Below are 22,976 nucleotides of genomic sequence, written 5' to 3'. Positions count from 1 at the left end.
TTCGATGGAGTTTCCCTTCACTCTTTTCGGATGACTGGATATCGGTCTTCGGTTTAGAGAAAAGGGGAAAAAATCTTCCATTATATAATCCAGCTGCCACTGGAAATAATGTATTTACTATTTTAATTCGGTTGATAAAGATTACTCTTTATCAACCGAAGCGCCATCTGCATTCTTTGATTTTTCAAAGAGTATTTAAATAATGTATGAAGAATTGTGTTCAATATGTAGATGCCTTAGATGTTAGCTTAAATATATTTCTTGTCTCATTTTAGGTTTGAAGACTACAGGAAGATGACGAAATATTTTTCTTGTTAAGAATAAATCAACATTCTTCTTGAAACATGTCTTCCACTCAAGTAAGGCACAAATCTCACGAACATTTGCTCAGTCCCAGACCCAAAACGCGATCAGAACCAATACAAGTGGAAGTTAGTTATCAGAATTCCACTCCATCGACAGGTCCAAGGATAAAATCGGTGCCCAATGGTACCAGTTATCCATTTGACAACCGAGCAGAGGGAGGTCAAGAGGAGATGAGCTCACTCCATACAGAAAGACAGCTGCTTAAGAATATGATCATCTTAGGAATGGGATTCGTTTTTGTCTTCAGCGCTTTCACAGCTCTCCAAAGTCTTCAGAGCTCGCTTTTCTTGGAAACAGGATTAGGACTTCGAGCACTCACAGTGGTGTATGCTCTCATGGTTGTGTCTTGTCTCTATGGGCCAATATTTGTTCAAAAGTTAACCCCAAATTGGACCATCGTATTATCTTTTGTGATGGTGGCATTATTCATCTCTACCTTTTTCTATCCGCGGCTGTACACTCTCGTTCCCAGTGCCATCCTTTTGGGAATGTCTTTAGGACCGCTCTTCTGTGCGAAGACCACCTTTCTTATGCAGTTGGTATCCCGTATGACCTATTTGACGGAAGGCATAAGAGAAAAGGTGCAACAAAGGTATTTACGTCTGTTTTACCTCTTTTTCAACTCCAGCAGGATTTGGGGTAATCTTGTCACTGCCCTGCTTCTCCACTATGGTGGCGACGTCTACATTTTCTCGACCAGACCACAGTACCCGCGACTCCCAGGAATGAATCACCATAATACTCAACTGCTTGACCTCCATGTATCTCCGTCATTGTACGCCACAGTAGCTCGACCAAGTCTTTGTATTTTAGAGCAAAGTAGTGCCGACAGGGTGTTCAGGAATCCGACCTCTTACCTATTCATTCTCCCATCCAATATGTCCTTGATGCTCATCAGTGTATTTCTTGGCTTAACCTTCCTTGGGGTTGCTATGGTAACCACTCTTCTGGACAAGTTCGAGATGTACGTATATCAAGATCCCTTGGAACGACCCCTATTTGTGCAGACACTCCGCAAGATAGGACTCGCATTCGTTGACCCTCAGCTACGTCTCCTCTTTCCTATAGTCATCTTTATTGGTCTAGAGCAAGGATTTATGTTGGCTGACTACACTAGGGTAAGTTATCTGGCCGAATGATTTTTTTCTTTATTTTCTTAAAGTGTGTATTCTACTGTACCAATTTCTATTGATTTTGGATATCAAAAAATACACTTCTGATAAGTATGGATTTTGTTCTCCATTTTTGCTATATAAATAAAGTCATGGAAAGAATCCGTTCGCTCGGAAACAAACAAGAGATAGCGAGGGAGATGAAAAGAAAAATCGAGCACTGGAAAACTGAGCCATTCGACATAAGTTTTTTAGAAAGTCTCCAAGTTTGTATTACAGATGTCTGATCGAAAATGTCAGGCTGTTGTTTTGACAGTTTTTGCAATAAGACTTCTACACGGGTGGGGAAGATGTAAGTCCTTTCTGGAGCACTTAAAGATAGGAAATTCAACACCGACTTTCTTTTATAATATAAAAAAACATCAATGCAATGTATTGTTTAATTTGTAATAAAATAAACATATGATGATGACATTAACTTGATATTTGTCTGAACGCCTAATTCGCTGTTTTCACGCAGTAAACAAAAGTAAACACCCCCTTCGTTTCGCATTGGTTTTTCTAGTTTTCTTAGGTAGACGAAAGATGCGAATTGTGATAGGCCATCGATGGTTCTTAAGAGAAGAATGAAAAGCACTGATGCCTTCAATGCTCCTGTTGCCAAGGTGATGCTCACACATAGCAGCATGTCTCAAGTGTAATCAGAGAAGGTCGTTAGTATTGTCCATCCGCTGTTTCTTTCGCTCCCTCCTCTTTGTGCATCTCTCGGGGTTTCAATCAGAATAATGACAGTCCTTTTGTGTGGGAGTTTCTTTCTTTCCTATTGTGTCAGACGTCTGCACGCTCTACAACAAGGAGAGAGTTTTTCAAGCAAATATACTTGGCTGCATTAAAGTTTTTTGTGTGAGCAGCGAGTTGTAAGAAGTATCATATAAAAGTTTGGAGTGCGTGCTCAAAGATGATGTTTAAAGACGCTGGCTACGTGTTCAAGAGATGAAGAGTGGATGCGCTTTTTGATTATCTTGTCATTACCATCCTCAGATCTTGCTGCTCCATTATGAGGCAGTCAGGATCCCGCAGTACTTTGCATCGAAGGAACAATGAAAGTGTCCTAAACAGAGAAGACATCACTTATAACTTGAAACACCCCTCAAATGAATGAAACTTTTTTTAATTTCCTTGTTTCTAACTTTCTTTCTCTCCAACTCTGTTTTTTATTTTTGATTTTTATACTGCTTTTCTTCAACTCTCCCTTCATTCAGTTATCCTTTTTATTTTTTTTATTCTAAGTTCTACTCATCTCTCTCTCTCTCGCTCTCTCTCCTTCAATATCACTTTATCACATTATATACACACACACACACTGGGGATCCGCCCCCCCCCCCCGAGTTCCGAACTGGTAGACCGGTTCTCCTTGAATTCTGATTCGAATTTTGAAGACTCGAAGAAAGGAGGTTCCTTCCCCCCCTCCCCCGAGTTCCGGACTGGTAGAAACATCATCTTATTAGTGGATTAACACGAAGATATTTAAGCAGTTTTAATTTTGAAGACTCGAAAGGGGGATCCGACCCCCCCTCGAGTTCAGGACCGGTAGGCCGGTTCTCCTTGAATTCTGATTCGAATTTTGAAGACTCGAAGAAAGGAGGTTCCTCCCCCCCCTCCCCCGAGTTCCGGACTGGTAGAAACATCATCTTATTAGTGGATTAACACGAAGATATTTAAGCAGTCTTCAGTTTATCCAATATTTTCGTATACTCTTTTCCACTTCTTTCTTCATTAAGAAGTGTAAGATCTCTTTCCATTCATTGTTGGACGTTTTCCCACTTGGTTATACTATAAATTAAAGATACCAAGAAATTCTATACTTGGTTTAAACCTTTATCCTGTAAGCAAACAAGTTTTCGCCTGAAGTATTTTCAGGACTGGGCCAACTCGTATATAGAAGCTTATGACTTCACATCGCTTACCTTAGTATCCCATAATGCAAAGCACATAGGCTTACGGGTATGTATAATATTATGCATTGTGGGAAGAGTCATTACCCAATTCTCTCTTTTTTTATTAACCCTATTATCGTTTACCATTTATCCTTTTATCCCCAACACTTCTATACTCCTGGGTAGTGACCTATGTGCTTTGCATTATGGGATACTAAGGCAAGTCATGTGAAGCTTCTGTATACGAGTTGCTCAGTCGAAGTAATGAAGTCTTTCAGTTCATTATTCTTTCTTTTTTATTCATCCTATTTTTCTGTATCGCTTACCATTTATCTTTTTTTTTTCAACACTTTATATACTCTTTTAAAAACTGGAGTTTATTTCGTGTTTTGTTTTTTTATTTATTAATTTCTGTAGTTTATTATGTTTCTGTACTGATGATCTCTGAATGTGGCAATACTTCCATTTTCGCAATCATCTTATTGCCAAAGTGGTAGCATGTAATAATAACGTACACACGAAACAAGCCTTTATAGGAATACATTTCAAACAACGTTTCTGTATTTTTACCTATATTTTATTTATCTTTCCATCCAATTTTTCTCTCTTACAATTTTCATTTCATACGTCTAAGTTCATTTCTCTTGTTTTTCGCTATCTTTCGAATGTATTACAAACATTAGTGTTATCGAACTATAAAGATCGATTCACATTCTCTAAACGTCACCAGTTAACTTAATATTTAAGATGAAACATTCATTTTTCTTAATTTATTTTTTTTCTTAGATTGGAGCTATTTTCAATAGATTTTCCTTTCAGTGTTTTCATTAGGCTAGTGAAGTATCCAATAGAAAAATTTCCCTGTTTTTTTTTTCGCGAAATTTTCAAACGAGTCATTTTCTTATTAGTATATTTTTTACCCCGCTGTAGTCTTGTCGACTTTCCTCTTCCCATCGCAGGTGTTTTATTCTATGGATGTCATTAGTAGGGTTTGAAGTTTCCGACTAATGGATCTCCACTTAAAAATTTTCGCTTTTAAAGTCGGATGGTGCCGAAAGTTTCAGCAATGCATTCTTTTACTATCCGACTTTTTATATACATTTTTCTATTAAAGTTTATTTCCTTTTTTGTTTGTTGAATCTGCATCTTAGTATAGAAGTATTTGTAGTTCGTAAAACTTGGTTAAAACTAATACAAACATTGAACACGATTCGGCAAACATGTATCAACATCTAAGAGTTTAAAGCACTGTTTTTTGTAACTGTTGTCAGTTCTTTTGTTCATGTAACTTAAAAGAGATTTTAAAACGTCAAAATTATCCATTAGTTGCTCAGAATGCTATACAAACAACAACTTGCATTAATAATTCTATAATAAAATGTTCGAATAAGTTTCTGAAAACTGTTCTTCGGTGTCGCGCTAATAAAAGAACTCCTATCCAGCTAGATTAAAAAAAAAACATTTCAACTCTCATTAGTGTGACAAAGGCAGCTCACGTTGAAGGATTATTTTTCGAATGATATCGGAAGCTTTTAAATTACCGTTAGTTTCATTGACAAACGTAGATTGCCAAGACAGTAACACTTTATTCATTTCTTTGTTGTAAATTGAGTTACTAAGGGAGGAAAAGATAATCAGATGCCAGAACATTACAAGCAACATTAGACCAGAACATATTATAAGAAACAATTATACGAAGCTAACAGAATGCTTTTAACTCACCATCCTTATGTTATTAAGGGAAAAAGGATGCAAAACTGAAACGAACAGCCATTGGAGTTAAAACCGATTATACTAAATTTCGTATGAATTACTTCATCTATCTCAGCAAAATCTGCTTCTTCCACAATTTTTTTTTGCTAGATTCTGCATTACTTCGAGTCAGCGTTTATATATTACTCCAAACTATAAGCGAACAATCTTCTTCAGTTAACATTGTGTTAACGGAGTCCGCCTTTGCAGTGTCAGTGATGTAGGTCAAGCACAGACAGGAATAATGGAGATCCAATCACTGGGTTGTTTGCACTAGCAAGAGGTCTCAGTCAAGAACAAAAAGTCTTTGATCTTCTAATTAATTTTTCTTAATATGAATTCGTAGAATGGGGGAGTTTAAGGAGTCTCGCGAACAATTTGATAGAGAAATCATCATGATACTTCTTGGTGGCATAGTAAAAGTATGCATAAGTATTTTGTCGACAATACTTACACATGTAAGTATATATACGAGTGGTATAAGGACTGGTGTTCCTTGCTTTTCCCTAGGTATGATAAAACGCCATCTTTGTTAAATAATCAATATCCATTATAGTCGCTATATCACAATAGTATTAGATACTATTAATATCTCATTTGATTCAATTAATTTGATTCTAAATCAGACTGTAAATCTGCCAGAGCACCTCCAAATTATGAGACAAATGTCTAAAGAATTCATTTTCTTTATAGGCTTTTGACTCCTACATTTTATTTCAATAAATAGAAACTGTTTATTTCCTCATCCTTTAAAACATTTTTATCTTTTATCTCATCATTGATCATATCGTCCATTTGCTCATCTTCACTTTCATTTTGTTTATGGTAGTTCCACTCATGACAGGTTGGATACCTGTTTTTCATCTCGCTACAGAGAAACATAATAATGTAATTCGCAATATGAATTCAAAGATCGCTGATGTTTGTATTAGTATAGTATTGTTGGATTACTTGATCTAACTTATACTCAGGGTAAATATGACCTAACGTAAGCATCCTTCATGATTTTATATTACTGAACTGTATTCGTTAGAAATAAACATACCACGAATTCCAATTTTAACATCTTTAGGATGCAGTCCTCTCCACTATTTAATACTTCAATTTGTTCTTTCTAGAATAACAAATGAAATACTCGCTATCCTTAGATTTTCTTTGTTGATAGCATCGTTTGTTTCCCTTGGGCTTTTAGCATTGTATAAATAATGAGGCTATTTCATTGATATTTGCCTAACCATATACATTTTCCCCCAAGTGAAATCCCATGACGCTACAGATTATACCGTATTAAGGAACAATGAACTATAAAACTTGAATCAGGTAGTGGTAAGCCGTACATGATACCCTCTGGTGTTCAAAGTTGGATACTGTTTAAAGCTTTTATGGTGGTGCCGTCTGGTGTTAGTTTTCCTGATTGTTTTTGGCCAGAATAAGACATTTTCTTCCCAATTTTGAAATTGTAATTGTGGTTTGTACGTAGCAATGTCCTAATTTAGTTATGTTTATTTATAGGTTTTAATAATTGAAGATGCTCATAAAACTAACATAAGGAAGTATTTTTTTTTCTCAATTGCTTTTTGCTTCGGTTTCCATTTGCGTGGTAGAATAGTATTCACGCACAGGAACATCATTCAGAACTGCATAATAACCTAGGAGAAAAATAAAATATCATCAGTATGTTTACACGTTGCGTTGCAGACTATGAATGTTCCAATTAATAACCTAGGTCAGTCTCTGAAACATGATTGTGGCGATAAAATGTCTGAATTAGTCCCTTGTCTGCCCTAGAACCAAAATTTGACTTTTGTAATCAGTAGTATTACTAGGTTTTATTGTGGAGAATACCGAAACAGAAAACTGTACACTTGAGTTGTACAAAAGTTGATGCATATAACTATACGATAGATTATACTGCCAGGTGGTCTAGTGTTTAAAAATGGAGATTTTTCCCGAGGTAGCTGCTGTATTCTAAAGTTAGATATATCTAGTTAAAAATAGCAAAATTTAATTTTAGATTCTAGGAGTTATCGATTTTCATTGGTTGCTACCTATCTTCAAGGAAGTTATTAATTCTTCCATTTAACCCAATACTTGTACTGTCGAAATAAATTCAATATTTAGGCCTACGTTAGTCTATTGCTGTTTGGGAGAAAAAAATGTTTCCTCCTCAAAACTCTATTTTTAATATTCATCATTAACTAAATGTTTCATATCCAACTTAAGTGTATTTGATTGCGTTTATCAAGTTTGAAGGTTGCTAGTATTAGGGTCGCTAGTATTCTTTTAATATAATAAAGTAACAGTGGTTAAACCCATAAAAACACAACGTAACGAACATCCAGCTATTATATTATTTAAGAATTATCATATATATATATATATTACCATTTATATATCTCATATAAAAATGAGAATTATGCAAACTATCGTTTCATTTTTAGAAGCAAGAGAAGGTACAATTTGTCACTGTAAGAAGCTTCCTTTTTTGTAGTCCTAAATGAGATCTTTGAATACTTGAAGACAATTACCATAGTGTCTGGTACGATCCTCGTACTTGTTTCAGTAGAATATTCTTTTCCACCACCCACTTCGGTTACTTCAAACCATGCAAAAATTTTTACAAGTAGGGGAGACCATCCACTAACTTTCTTGAGCCAATGAGGCATTAAGGGTGTTGCGGTGCAGTGTCATAATTGAAAATCAATGTGTGTGCGTGTGCGCGCGCGCGATACACATATACCACATACACACACACACACACCGTTTTCTTAATCAATTCTCGTCAGGTCTGACCTATGACACCGGAAAATTCCATGGCTTTTGCCCTTAGAGTTGATTTCTTTGTAAGCCGTTATTTCGTTTTTAGTTTGTGACAAAAGTTATAAATGACTGCAGTTTGAAGTATCATTTAAAGGTTAATGAACCAGTGTGTGTGTGTGTGTGCGCACAGTTTTCTTTCTGTGAAACATCTGTGCGAAAAGAAAGAAAAAATAGATCTCTAGAAAAATATTTGTTTGATAAATTGTTTTAGAGAAGTAAAGTCACGTGATTAACTTTGGAAAAGTAGTACAATAAATCTAATAATTTACTGTACTCTTCTAGAAAACAGAATAACTTCTACATTACTGAACATACGAAATGTTTTCCAATATTCTTAAAACATAACGTATATTAAGCGTTCGGCATGATATTACAATTATATTAAGACAAATCTGTCAAAAGACCGCAACGAATAGCGTGGTATACATCTCAAAGGCTTGAGTTTAAACCCCTCCAAGACCCTAAGAATCTTTATTAGGGTTGTACTGACCCTTATACGGAAATGGAGAAAAGTTTACATTCTTCGACTAAACAAACCAGTTAGGAGAACACATTCAATTTACATGCAAAAACCTAAATAGGCATATAACTATCTTGTTCTAAAATTCTGGTTGCGAAAGCCTATATGGCATATTGTGGGCTTAGAGATCGGTAAGTACTGCTATTATTATTATATCGGTCAACGTTTCCGCAAGTTCCTATAGTGTATAATACTATTAACCTAATATTAATATATTATAGGCTAATAGCCTTTAGTGGACAGGATTAATGTAAAAATATATAACCAAATTTTAGACTACCAATCTAATATTAACCTACTCATAACGAAATTAAATTATAACTAATAATTTGTAGAGTGATTGCCGGCGAGATTAACGAGAAGAACTAGATCAAGAAAACTTTTAACAAGCTGGTGATGAAACATTTATAAGAAAAGAGAAAACACCTGGGATCGAGGGTTTTATGTGACTTTTGAGTGAAATCGCTAAAATACCAATACAACAAGATAAATGCTGAATGCGATCCAGTTTCAAGTGGAGTTATGTGCACAAATTTCTAAGTGAAAATTGAGGACAATGAGACATTTTGTGCTTGGAATCTCAAAGAAGATTCCATTAAGGCAGAAGTAGAGGAATTCTTCGAGCCATTAGAGGGCAATTGACATCATCATAAAGAAAAAGTTTACTTGTTAGTACCTAAAAAGTTTGAAAGTTGTGTTGATTTCAGAAGAAATTAATAAATTCCTGGTTTTTATATGATGAATTCATTTGAAAAAAATGTTAGTTATTTTTAACTGAAGATAACTGAAGGAAATTAGATATAGCATGTTCAGCCAGGCCAGATTTTTCTGGTTCATGATACTTGATATAACATTTATGCTCTCCACTACGGACAGCAGCTGATCTACCACATCTGGTAGTTCAACTGAAGTACCGAAACGAGACACGCTACAAAAGCAAGAATCTAGTAGGCAGGTGATAAAAAGTCGACTGGAAGAAACTTGTTCTTAAGTGAAGGCAGGAAAGGTTGAAATTTTTTTGACAGGGCACAAGAAAATCATGATGCTAAGAATCCAGAGAATTTCACAATACGTTCCAACATTTATTTAAGAAAAAAATGCTTTGGTAATAAAGGACTCATTGAAATGGTCATGATAAAAGGTCATGACCTTTAGCTAATACTGAAATTTCATCCTAAGTGAGGAGATGACCAGTATATTAACCACAGTTTATCTCGGTTATTAGTAATACTAGAAGATGGAGGTCTAGAACAGCTGACAAATTAAATTGATTGAAAGTGTCGCGAGTTATACTAAAATCACGTGTGTAAGCATACGATGAAAGGGAAAATAATATTAAGAATTTTTTAAATTTATAGTTCTACTGATGACAGGTTTTAAAATAGAAAATTGCAACTTTAACCACTATCTACGTCTGAGATAATAATCAAAATAAATCCGTATTTGTGTATCCGATATTTAAATTGTTCCCATCGCATTCATACAAAAAATTCCCATAAGACTTGACTACCACTCCTTACAATAGCCATAATAGCTTTTACGTAACGCTAATATATTACTTGATCATTCAGTAGTCGAGTGATGCGTCTAGGGAAATTTATCCATCCCGTGAGTGTCATTAAAATCTTAATTACACTCTTGTACGGAAGGTGATGAGCAGCCTTTTTTAATCATGATATAGGATATCGAAAGAGTGGTCGCACTTGGAATATAGTGAGGATTTTCATACAGATGATTTCAAAAATATACATAAAACACGAAGTGTATCAATATATCGTATTAATATAGTACATAACAGTACAAACTCTGAAGTAACGTGTTCTGATTAAAACATTCCAGGGTAAAACAGTTTAAGTCCCAAGTATAAGCAAATCTACCGGAAGGTTGCTCACTTCTTAAAGTGCATCCAGTTGTAACTTCCCCCTAAAGCAACCCCTAAAATCCTACCTTTTTCTGCATCCTTTGTTCAAGGTAGGACCTCTTCACGTATTAAACACCATCTTTTATTTTAAGAGATTTTATTGATCGTAGCTTGGCCTGCGTTTCCTCGATGATCTTATCAAAATCGCATCTTCCAAGTATTTGCATTTATTACTTCGGCACCCTTTACGGTGTTTGATAAGCACCCCTCGGATGGCCTTTCACTTAGATTTACTTTCGCGTGTCAAGAACAAACATTAATATGACGTATTGTTTATTCGAGCGACTTCACAATCGATACTTGAAGACGCCATCTTGGAAACAGCTTGCTTCGAACGATTTTCTCTCTTCTTCCTCCTAGAGGGAAGGAGGGTTAACCTCCTGGAGGACATTGTCGCTGCGTCATCTTCACATACATGAAACATGAGATGCCTTCACTTACCCGAAGGCTGTGTTGGGGGGTGGAGTTGAAGACTAATGCTCCCATCCTTCAAATCCTCCCTCTGGGTGATTTCGGAAACTCGTAAGCCAAGGAAATAAAATGAAAGAGATTTCACACTCGAATTACTACATCGCTAGGGGGGGGCGGTGTTGGGAGGTCTTCTTTGGCGGGAAGTAGTTTAAACCGCTTTGAATTTCTTGCGAACAGTTTGTTTCAAATGAAGTTAAATTTATTGAATTGGTGGCGAACTTAACTGCAACTCTTTCTGTTTTTATTTTTTATTTGCTTTATATTTTAACTCGCATTGTTTATTTATAGATTCACTGGATATTTCTGTCTGTATACTTTCAATACCTTTCTATCATCATACACGTAGCCAGTAGCAAAGACAATTCATACAAACGTTTTGTTCATTTATTCTGTGTTTAAATTTATTATTAATTTATTAACTAACATTTATTGTTAACTATAAAATATTGGACATCATTATAGGCTAAGGTGTTTTTTTTGCAAATCATAACCAACTAAGTTCTAACCGAGCGGCTGTCTGAGCTTTTTCTCTGTGCCCAGCCTCTTAAATAATGACACTACTCTCACCAGACAGACAGATAGATAGACAGAGACCTGCTCAGTCACTCGAGGCTGTTGGCAGTGTGCACTGGTTGTTCTGTAGACGATTGGAAACTAAATCTAATTACAAGTCTTAATCATTTTCGCTAGGGATTATGATCAGGGAAAATAAGACAAACACTGTGTAATTGAACTACAGACACGTGTTGGTCTCTTTCAAGATGCCCATCTAACACGGTTAATTGCTAGAGACACAGAAGTTTGAAGACTACGCGATCACTCTTCATTTTTTTTATTTTATATCTTTTAAATGATCTAGACGGCATAGAGACAGGAAAATCTCCAATTAAATTGTAACTAAAAGAAAATTCTGATTTCAAATATTAATTTGCAAAACACAAGAATGAAAGACCTCCAGTGTTGCTATAGAAATAGTGCATTCTAGCAGAAGATATCTCCATGACAACCGGTTCCATTTTGTTGACATAGCGTTTCCACTTGATCATATGCAAGCACATTTTTAGAGGAATTACAACAGTTCTATAGACGCAAGAGGAAGAGATTCTGAGATCAGCAGGCGTATTTGAAATATAAACAAACACAACTTGATGCTGCTCAAGCATGAGTGGTTGACGATGGATTTAAAATGAAAACTCCATTGAAATTGATGGGATGAGTTAGATGAGTTTTTTAATATGATAAATTGGCTACATTTTTATTTAAATCACAAGATCGGTCTACCGCATGCTTGGGTGGTTTTCTGTTTTCGTATTGAGTGGAACTGTTTGCATACATTGTTGACCTTTTCCGCTTCACCGAAAGTTGTGTGTGTTCATTTACGGAAGACTTTTTTTTCCCCCTCTGTAAATGTTCGTTTGTTAGAGGAGAAGCCATTAGGTGTTTGAACAAACAAACGGCTTATTCAGACTGCAAAGGAAGTAGGCTAGAGACGTCATTTCCGGTAATGTATTCACTACGCAGAGAAAACAAATAATAGTCCAAGTCAAACGTATCCTTCATATGTCGCACTGGTCCGTGATTCTTTATCACACTGGTCACACTTGAGAATAACAAACTACCCAGCCGCGTGATGCATCTCCAAACTTCGTCTGTATCATCCAATCTGAGCTAGGCAGTGATGCCGAAGAAACAAGGACGTCTTTGGGTGTTTCTTCCGTCCACGAGGGAAACATCCCTCTGCTTACATCGACTTTAAGTCGCTTGTAATTCGGAACATAAGAATAAATCACGTGGTTGGCACAATGCTTGCGTTGTTAGTGGTGGAGCGCTTTGATCATGTTGTTATGGCTGTATCGTGAAAAAAATCCTCAATGTTATAATCTTAGATGAATTTCTGAGTTCCTTCAGATTTCGTTTTACTTTTTCCTGTAGCATCCGAACGTGTTCGATAGTGATTGACGGCTGCTTCCAGCCAGGCGAACACTACACATCCACTGAACTTGACTCTCGCGTAGACAGATAACTGGCTTGTCTATAATAAAGCACCAGACACATCACGTTCGCTGCTGGTTTTTATTGAAGACAATAAAAAAAAAAAGAAGAATTGACCATCCGATCATAAGGGATAGGGGTGGGGAATCACAATGGGGTGATTTTTCTCTTTTGGTTCCACAAAAGTCATGCAAGAAGCAGATGTTCTGCAGTTTAGGGGAACACAATATGTTGCGTGTCTATCAACTCAGAAATATCTCCCGTTTATGGGGGACATTTGTGTCACATCAAGTGACGTCTCAGTGGCCGACATCTCGCATACTATTCTACTACATTTATTAAAATATTTAGCCCACTATTATCCTTTAATTCTTAAATCAGTTGTTGAATTTATTCCCATTTGTCTGCAAAGTTTCTACATCTCTACGAATACGCAGATGTAGTTTGGAAAACGAGCGCCCGTGCTTCGTAAGACACTGATACCGGGAGTTAGGGTGCAAAATACATTAACATAGTCTACAGTATGATAAGGCTTCGATCCTCGGATGTCACCCTCAGCAAGTGATCCCGACATTGTCTGTTAGCGAAAAGATGTTGAGTAGTATTTCATGATGATAATTAAAAATGACTGATGGGTTGGAGAATCTGTGTTAATCGCTTGGTGATGTGAAGCGCTATAATTTGCTTGTTAGGTATCGATAAGGGACTCCTTTTGTGGAATGATTACAGCTGGTCCTGCGATCAAGATAAGGACGAGTGCTTAATTGGTAAGCATGCGATAACTCAATCAGAAACTCTTGACAACAGGGATTTGTTGAAAGAGTCTTTGTTGCTGCAGTAATGGTGTCATACGTTTTGGTATAAAACAGAGAATATATTCGTAACTATTGTTGGTCTACAAACTTGTTTCTATTGGAATATTAACACATTAATCTGATTTATTGCTGTTAATATGAAAGTTTACTATATACACCCTCTGTCCAAAAAGAAACCGAAGTTTTCGAAAATAGAAGAAACTAGTGGCGCCACCTGTTGTATCTTTTTGTTGTCGAAAGCGGCAACCTTCATTAGTGTTGTGTCAACTGTTTATGACATTTGTTTCATTAGAAGCAGATTTATAGTGCCAAGAGTGACAGTGTGTTTTGACGAACGGTCGGAAAATGAGTTTCAGTTACAGAGCTGCGATTGACTTTTGTGTTAAACTTGGTAAACGAGAGTTTGGGCCTTCGTAAATTGAATTCCCCACAAGTTGACCGACGACCAAAAAATGTATCGAATTGAACACTGCAAGGACGTCACTAAAACTGCTCGTAAGGACTCAAACTTCCTTGAACTGGTGGCGAAACGTGGTATTTTGAGTATGAGCCCGAAACAAAACGCCAGAGTGCTGATTGGAGACCATCAGAAGAGGGACATCCGAAAAAAGTCGCTTGGAGAAGTCAAAAGTAAAGACAATGCTGATTTGTTTCTACGATTCCAAGGGCATTATCCACAAAGAATTCGTTCCGCCTGGCCAGACGGTCAATGGTGAGTTTTATCTCGAAGCTTTGAAGCGATTGATAGCGAGAATTCGTCGAGTATGGCATGAATATCGTGACGACCGACCGTTCGTCAAAACACACCGTCACTCTTGGCACTATAACTCGGCTTCTAATGAAACAAATGTCAAACTAATGAAGGTTGCCGCTTTCGACAACAAAAAGACACAACAGGTGGCGCCACTAGTTTCTTATATTTTCGAAAAGTCCGGTTTCTTTGTAGACAGAAGGTGTATATCAAGTCTGAATAAAAGATCTTGGTGTTTCTTGAAAGGATTCAAACTCAGATGTTTTTAATTCAGGATTGCGAGCCACAACTTAAATTCCAAGTGTTATTTATAAGAGCTAAAAAAATTAAGCGACTCGTATTTTTTTAAACAATAAAAAAGATAAATATTGTTATGTGTATTTTCCACATGATATCCATGACATTCAACTTTTATTTTATTTCATTTGGAATACAAAACTGGAACACCCGCAATACTCGACTGCGATCTTTAAGGCACACATCTGTTGAACTCGTTTTAATGAAGACAGCTCAACGTTCGGGCTGTTTGTATATGAAGAGATGACGTGGCATATTTTTACCTTAATGGTAACACACAAATATTGACTTTCACTTTCCACGCAATGCAATTCTGAGTAGTTTATTTTTACCCGATGCGTTTTTAATTAACTTTATGCTAATGCTATTCCCTTGAGATTGTCGCATTCTGAATATCGTGCGAGTTGTCCTGTCAGAAATAGTTACGATTCATTTACATCAGAATGAGAAGGGTAGAAAAGCTACTTTGTTGGCCTCGCGATAAACTTATGGAAAAGGAATAGAAATGTATTAAATTTTCAAGCCGTACCCGTCGGCGTTTTTCTAGGATTTCGCTCTTCGTGCACGTTTATCCATCTATGGTGGAGTCTACAGTAACTTTCAGTTGAAAGTATGAGATGTTATTCTATTGGATGGGACTTCATTAGATCTGAAACTAATGTCTTTATTTTTTAGGTTCAACCAACACATACATCCTTCCCTAGTTCAGTTGGTATCGCCAATGCCCTTTGCTTGGGTCCGAATCCGTCTAGGACGTGAAGAAACTTTATAATGGTTTGCCAACTAAGGGAGAGTTAGCCAGTCTCGTACGGAGCGCAGAGTTTTTCATCGTACAAGACGTTTCCAATGTTTTAGTGGATGTGTATCAAAGGATATGGGAAAGATCACAAGATCAATGGAAGTGGTCGGTAGATGACTTTGTCGATTTTCTGTTGTTCAGATGACCTAGCTCAACAGTTGGTACTGTCTAGTTTCTTAACTTTAATAGCAAATAAATAAACACACATAATGTGGTAGGCTACCATCCTACTTGTATGTCAGGGAAGGTATTTGAAAATCCATAGTTTAGTGAGGAAAGAAAACAGAGCCGACTAGAAGCAGCAAATAAAAGGAAAGTCAACTATAAATGTGAATATCTATCCAAGAAGATCCCAAACGCTTTCAATTAATATAGTTTTGCATAATGGCAACCGGCTATTGCATGAAACTGACTTTATATGATCAATCCAATATTTCAATGTTTAGCGTATCCGCTTTATACCCAACAGATGGTGGGGTTCATTCCGAACTGTGGGCATATGCGTTTGTGACTTAGGGGTAACATAATTTCAATCTGATATTAGACTATCATCCTGCTTACTGGAGGCCTGAAATATCTTGTGAAAGTTCATCTTTGGTGGTGTGTGTGTGTGTGTGTGTGTGTGTGTGTGTGTGTGTGTGTGTGTGTGTGTGTACAGTAGGTGGAAACGATATTATGTGATTCTTTGCCCACAAATTATACTCTTCTTAACATCCCTGTTTTACTTAGAATAAGCAAATAAGATTCTGTGCCAGGTGAACACCCTCTGTCCAAAAAGAAACCGAGCGTTTGATAGAAAATAAAACAAAGGCCAATTATAATTATTCAAATCATTTATTTCAATCAAGTTTGGCACGGTCTATTAATTCGTTAAAGGAGTTTTTTATATCGGTTTTGGGGATACTGTTGAGGGTCGTGGTTACTGCCTCTTGAACGTTTGTAATGGTGTCGTATCGCTTTCATTTCATCTGCAAGTGAAGCCTGGGGAAGAGAAAGAAGTCACAGGGCGCTAAATCAGGTGACTCTGGCTAGCGATTCAACACACAAATTTAGTTTTTGCTCAAAAACTGTCTCGCAATGTTGGAAAATCCTACCAGCTCCCTATCAGACTGGTTGGTGTTCTTTTTCCATCATCTTTTTCAACTTTGTATTTTTCGTCTTATTTGTGTTATTGTTTTAATTCAGTTTTTTAATTCATTGTTTTAACAGTGAAATGATTAGCTGAAGATCAATGTTTTTCTTTTTCAGTCTTACGTCAGCTGTGCATTGGGTCTCGAGTCTGTTGGTTACACGATGATGTGCATGGGAGCAATGAATACAGTGGGTGCGCTGGCAGTGCACCAGTTTTCCAAGCACATCAAAAGACCGATCATCATGGCAGCAGGACTCATATTCCATGCAGGATTGCTGATGGTCTTGTGGCTATGGAGACCAGTTAGAGATGACGTGGCTGTGTTTTATGTGATCGCTGCAGGATGGGGATTGTGCAATGCCATCTGGGAAACTCTCACTATCAGTAAGTAAATCACGTGATATAATTTCAATTTTCGATAGTAAACATTAAAACAAAGGATTAAGAAAGCGAGAATGGTAAGGAGAATTGGTGGTTACTATTTAAGTTGGTGGGTTGGGCCCGTGCATTGTGTCTGTTAACTTTGTGTGTCCTTTTTTGCATTGATCCCATAAACAACAGATCAAAGGACCTAAAGAGACCCTCCCCCCTTCTCCTATATTTAAAAAAGGTAGCAGAGATGACCCTAAAAACTGTATAAGTATACTAAATTCCTGTTACAAAATATATAGCAGAATTATGAATAGCAAACTAATGAAATATTCCGAATTTTAGAAGTACAGAATGGATTTAGAAAAGGACGATTTATAGACCCGGCCTTTTGCCTAAAATTAATAGAGAAAAGAAGAGAATACAATTTAGAAACACATATTGCATTTATTGACTTTGCATTTTACAAAGTTAAAAGAAACATTATTTAACATATTAAAAGAAAGATAAATACCAAATAATATCCTAAAAGCTATCACAAGTATAAATGAAAATAATCAAATACAAATAAGATTAAATCACGAGCTATCATATACGAGAGAGATAAACCAAGAGATCCAACAGGGATGTCCCCTCTCAGCAACTCTTTTTAATATTTACTTAAATGAAATAATAATAAAATGGAATAAAAATTTCCATCAAGGTATTAAACTTTTTCCTACTGTTAACTTAAACACTCTCCTTTTTGCTGCCGACGACCAAATGATAATTACAAATTCTGAAGATAACTTACAGAAAGTTATTTTAGATCTAAATGAGATATCCAAAGATTATGGTATGATAATATCAACGGAAAAATCAAAAACTATGGCCGTTAAAGGACAAGATCCAGCAAGAACTAAAATTATAATGGATAGCAAGATTTTAGAACAGGTGAATTCATTTAACTACCTAGGATGTATGATCACTCATGAAAATGAAAAAGATATAAACATAAAAATTGCAAAATATTTAAAAATAACAGGTGTAATTAACTCTATATTTAAACCAAACCTAGTTCAGAAACAAACCAGACTAAAAGTATACAATACATTAGCCCTACCAGTCTTAATGTATGGAAGCGAAATCTGGACAATAAAACAAAGACAAACAAAGATTAACAACAGCAGAAATGAAGTTCATGAGAAAAACTGCAAGGTATACTCTATTTGATCACAAAAGAAACGAAGAAATTATGAAAGAATTAAACCAAGAATGAGTAATAGAAAAAATTAAAAAATGAAAACAAAAAAGATTACCAAAACAAGCCTTAAAGTACAAGCCATTAGGAAAACGAAAACCGGGACGTCCTCTTAAGAGATTCAACGATGACTTCTAAGGCCGGAACAGGCTCACTCTAGGCCTAAATCCTTGATAGGCATGATGGCGATGATGAAAAACCCGAGTGTATCTGATGAAAATCTCTTCCCCAAATCCAAGACTAGCTAACTCACTTTTAGGCGAAATCCCTCATAAGGTTCTTCGCAACCTTGGTAGGATCAAGATGAACCTCTTTCCCAGACATAATAAGAAACTGATGAAATATGGCCTGGTCAGTCAAGGTTTTTTCCATTAACTAATTTCACGAGGAAAAATAGTGGATAAAAATAAAATCCTTCTTTTCAAAGTAACTTTTCTAGAAATACTCTTGTTTGCTAGTCTCTTATAGTGAAGGAAGTCGTGGATCACTTGGAGTACATCTGAGACTCAAACAAACTTAAAAACCCGAGTTTGGTTCATGCGCGGTGTTAGAGAAGAGACAAAAAAAGACTTTCTTTATCCCCAGATAGAGAGTACCCCAAGTGATTTTCATTTTACACGTTCTTGGGTGTTAGGAGTAGAAGAAAAACATGCGAATGTCGTGGATACTCTAATGTAAAACTTCTTGAAGAAAGCCCTTCTATAATGGTTGATGTCCTTCAAAGAAATAACCATCACAAGTTTAGAAACTTTTTTGTTTGCTGAGTTCGCCTTCATACATTCACATAGAGAGAGAGAGAGAGAGAGAGAGAATGTGTGTGGGTGCGTAAGAGAGAAAGATTTTAGCTAGTATCTTGTTCCTCAGAACAGAGATGAGAAGTGGCGTGTGTGCGTGTGTACATTTCGGATCTTCGGACACGACATGCATCTTCCATTACTGTTCAGAACTTCCATTTGGGATAAAAAGAAGATTTCTACAGCTCTTGTAATAGATACTTTATCCATGCTTTAGTGCATCTCTACTGTTCCAAGGACTTAAGACAAGCTGAAGTATAAAGTAAGATTTATTCGCTAACATTATTTCTGAATGACTTTGTTTTAACCCCTGGATTTCATAGCTTTATTTGTGGATAAAATCTCAAACTGGATTGCAGTTAGTAATAAACTTTATCGCAACTTCGTTCCTGGGTAAACTGGGTTAAAAGATAACTAAAAGAATTCCATTTGTGCTCATCAACTTGTCATACAAATTTGTCCACAAAATTACAGAATAGATTCCATTAAATATGTTCACTGTTAGCTTGATTTATAAATGAAACTATTCTCCTTGTGCTTATTATACTGTGAATAAACTCTTTCTTCCAAATCAATTTTGTTCATCCTATCAATGAGCCTAACGAGGAAGTGTTTTTATATTTCTTCTAGCTGCGTTTCATGTTCGTTTTTTCTAATCTCATTATTTGCCCATGCTTTCAATTATCTCCTAATATTCATCGAAAGAGCTTTTCATACACAAATGAGCTCAATCGCATTATTTGAAATGACAACATCAAATTAATGTCGTAATCTCGTGTATTTCTTTGTGAGCCAGCTAAATGTATTTAGCATAACGAAGAACTATTTATTACAGAGATTCATTTGGAACACGATATTACAAAACATTCAATGCGAATAACTTGGGAAATAATTTTGCTTACTTGTCGAAGTAGAATTATCCAGAAAGAATTATATATTATTCTACATTTGTTCCAGGATAACGCTATCGTCTACCTATAGTTTTGTATCAAGTTTAATTAAATCAACACTGGCGTATTTGCCACATCAAAAAGAGGATTTGAATACTCCTATACTACGAACATCGTATCTCCTGCCTTTTTTTGAAACTGATGCGAGGGAAATCTATTTTAAGTATTTTGTTTATTTCTTAGTGTCTTCTTTGGCTTGCTAATATCTTTCTGTTAGTGTATTTTGTGCCGATTCTTAAGGGATAGTACAAGGAAAACGCCCATCTGCTATTGAGTTTGCTTAATAGCATTACTAAGATCTCTGAAGGTGAGCCCACAAAACGACGTAGCCTTTGGCAACTTTCTTTTTATCTTTTTGAAGTAACACGAAGTTCTTTTCTATTCTTAATGCTATTTGCTTGTGTCACACCTCTGTGTGAGAAGCAAAAAGCATCAAGTTGGGGAGAGAGAGCCGGCTCATTTATACACTAGAAAAGGATGTACCACGTCTTTCCTTTTATGGTGCAAATGTTTCAATGGGAACATTTTTGGCTGCCAAAATGATGTAGTTTATCAAACATGGCTAAGTTAACATTATTTGGATGCTGATAGTGAAGTTGTCTTTCCAAAAATGAGGTAAATCGATCGTAGAACACACGCATTTATAGCACAAAATGTTCACATTGACAAAGATCAGATATTAACCACACAAGTGTATACTCTATTACGTCAAACTCTACCCACAAGATATTAATGATTTAAACAGAAATTTGCGTGTAACCACGACATGTATATGCGATGTTTAGAGAATTTTTTGGAGGATTCAAAACTTCTCAAAATGCGAACTGTTTAGTGATCTTGTTTTCCTTCTGATGCTTACCTAACTTACCAATATAATAACTGTGAACGAGAATATGTAACTACGTTGTTTTTGAAATTTTTACAATTACATAGTTGATTGGGTTTTTCGATTACAACTGATGTAACCAAGGCTATGAAATTAGTGTAATTACATCTGCTACTTGTATGTCTTTCGGGCTAGGGTTTCCTGATTTGGGAATTAAAAAATCCTGCTATCTCCGTATGAGGTAGCAGGATTTTTCATGGAAGTTCATTTATACAGTGACATAAAAACTCTTTCCATTTCATCAATAAATAACGTCAATGAAGTTAAAAATTTGTGCATTATCTGATATTTGTGTTTGATTCTCAATTGAATAAAACTAAAAATCACCTTCTGTAAATGCTATTAATATACTGACATCTTGCCTTTTTAATTGTCCATCTTCATTTATCTCTTTTTTCCCCTTTTTTTAGCTTTCATCGCTACGACCTACACTGATGACTGGCAAGCACCTTTTGCTGCATATTTCATGACCCAAGCCACAGGTTTGACGGTGTCCTTTGGTTACAGCTTTTATTTGTGCAACGAAATCAAGATTTATGTGCTAGCGGCTGTTCTTCTGGTGGCCATAGTACCATATAGCATTCTGGAGTTTCGACTGCATCAGCAACACAAATTGCAAGAAAGGACTGCCATGCTGTGATGTGCCAATGATTCAAGTGGTGCCGAAGACTGTTTCCATGGGAACTGGATTTCGATAATTTATTTTATCCTAATGGATAAAAGTGAGATTGATAACGGATTATGTTTTGAGTGTATTTAGTGTACGAAGAAGTGGGAATGTTAAACAGACCTTCTTAAACTTGTATTCTTTGGTAAACACTCAATCCACTTTTAATTGATTCGGTTCTTATGTACAATGTTCGAGTTTTATTACAAGGTTCACGAGAATAGGGGCAAAGGGAAAATCATGGTGTCGTCCAAGTTTTAATTGATAGCAGGAGGAGAATCTTTTGAAATAAAGAGTGGAGAAAAATATATTGCTGAGGATTCACACCAGTCGTCCAGGATGCATCTACATTCAGAACAACCCAGTCCAGTTACAAAGCCGAATTAAAACATTTCTGCCTGCCTCTGGACAATGATGGAATCATAATCATTTATGATTATGAAAACATGATGGAAGTCGTGGTGAGGAGTGGTGACTGTTTTGGCGACATACCACTCTCCGTCATAATAAATATGACATTAATTAAATGAATTCTTTGGTGTGTTAGTGAATATATACATCACTAGATGGCGCTGTACGAAACGAGGAAAACTGTGTACAAAGTAACTTCCTGTTCACCCTATGATGTTGTTCTAGTCATATTACTTGAATTCCTGAGCAGTATGTGTTAGGTGGTGTAAAAGTATGGTGTGTGTGTGTGTTCGTGAATAGACTGTAATGATTGCTATTTGGTGTTAAATTTTATTAACAGGCTGTTCAAGAAACAGATGTAATTGCAAGCATCATATACTGCTTATTTGATATTTTAACTGTTATAGACCAAAAAAAAACTATAATGAACTTAAACTCTGTTTATTTCTGCCCTGCGTTTAAAGTTTTTCTCTTTGCATTTCTTTTCTATTCTTTTAGATATGTAAGATTCTTAGTCTTTATTCCACCCTAATCTCAAGAGTGAAGGTTCCCGATAGAGGGAGCTACTAAATACAGTCGAACCAGATTAAGAATTTTTTTTCCCCAATGATTTTTAACCTTGATACATACGACGTCATAAAGCGAATCCCATGCATGATAGACGTACAAGAGGATTATATACGTAAAAGGCGAAAACAAAATCCACCCATTTCCGTTTCCCATGGCAACGGATGGATTTTATATAAAGAATTCAGAGAGCATTAGCACCTTGTTAGCTTCTGGCCTTCGACCCAATAATCCAATTCCCTGTTCTCAATAATTAAATTTTACGCAGTGTGTATTAACTGCTATTGACTTACAAAGGTTTTAAGTCATTCTCCCTAATCTTAAGCTAAACTTTTCTTGTTGCTCATTTTAATTTTTCTATATCAATGCAACTGTATGGTTATTGCTGATAATTCTACCATTTTCTT

At 36.0% G+C, this 22,976-nt stretch overlaps 1 protein-coding gene across 1 annotated transcript; it reads left to right on the top strand.

Annotated features, from left to right (window-relative positions):
* The first annotated feature begins 344 nt into the window (after positions 1-344).
* Positions 345-21,564, top strand: LOC150095694 (N-acetylglucosamine transporter UNC93A-like). Its single transcript, XM_090409942.1, has 3 exons — positions 345-1,484; positions 16,802-17,069; positions 21,335-21,564. Exons 1-3 carry the CDS (start codon positions 345-347, stop codon positions 21,562-21,564), a joined length of 1,638 nt encoding a protein of 545 aa, XP_090266068.1.
* The last annotated feature ends 1,412 nt before the right edge of the window (positions 21,565-22,976 follow it).

This window comes from Typopeltis vanoorti, chromosome 20 (genome assembly GCF_054136105.1).
Source record: "Typopeltis vanoorti isolate ZY-2024b chromosome 20, IOZ_Tvanoo_1.0, whole genome shotgun sequence".
NCBI classification, from domain to species: domain Eukaryota; kingdom Metazoa; phylum Arthropoda; class Arachnida; order Uropygi; family Thelyphonidae; genus Typopeltis; species Typopeltis vanoorti.
The sequence above is the reverse complement of the archived record's forward strand: the minus strand, read 5'-3'. Positions and strand labels throughout refer to the sequence as shown.

Bases quoted from the DNA above. Each gene is read 5' to 3' on its own strand.
- LOC150095694 (XM_090409942.1), top strand. From the start codon at position 345: ATGTCTTCCACTCAAGTAAGGCACAAATCTCACGAACATTTGCTCAGT. The intron at 1,485-16,801 runs GTAAGTTATCTG...TTTCTTTTTCAG, and splicing joins TGTTGGCTGACTACACTAGG to TCTTACGTCAGCTGTGCATT. The intron at 17,070-21,334 runs GTAAGTAAATCA...CCCTTTTTTTAG, and splicing joins CTGGGAAACTCTCACTATCA to CTTTCATCGCTACGACCTAC.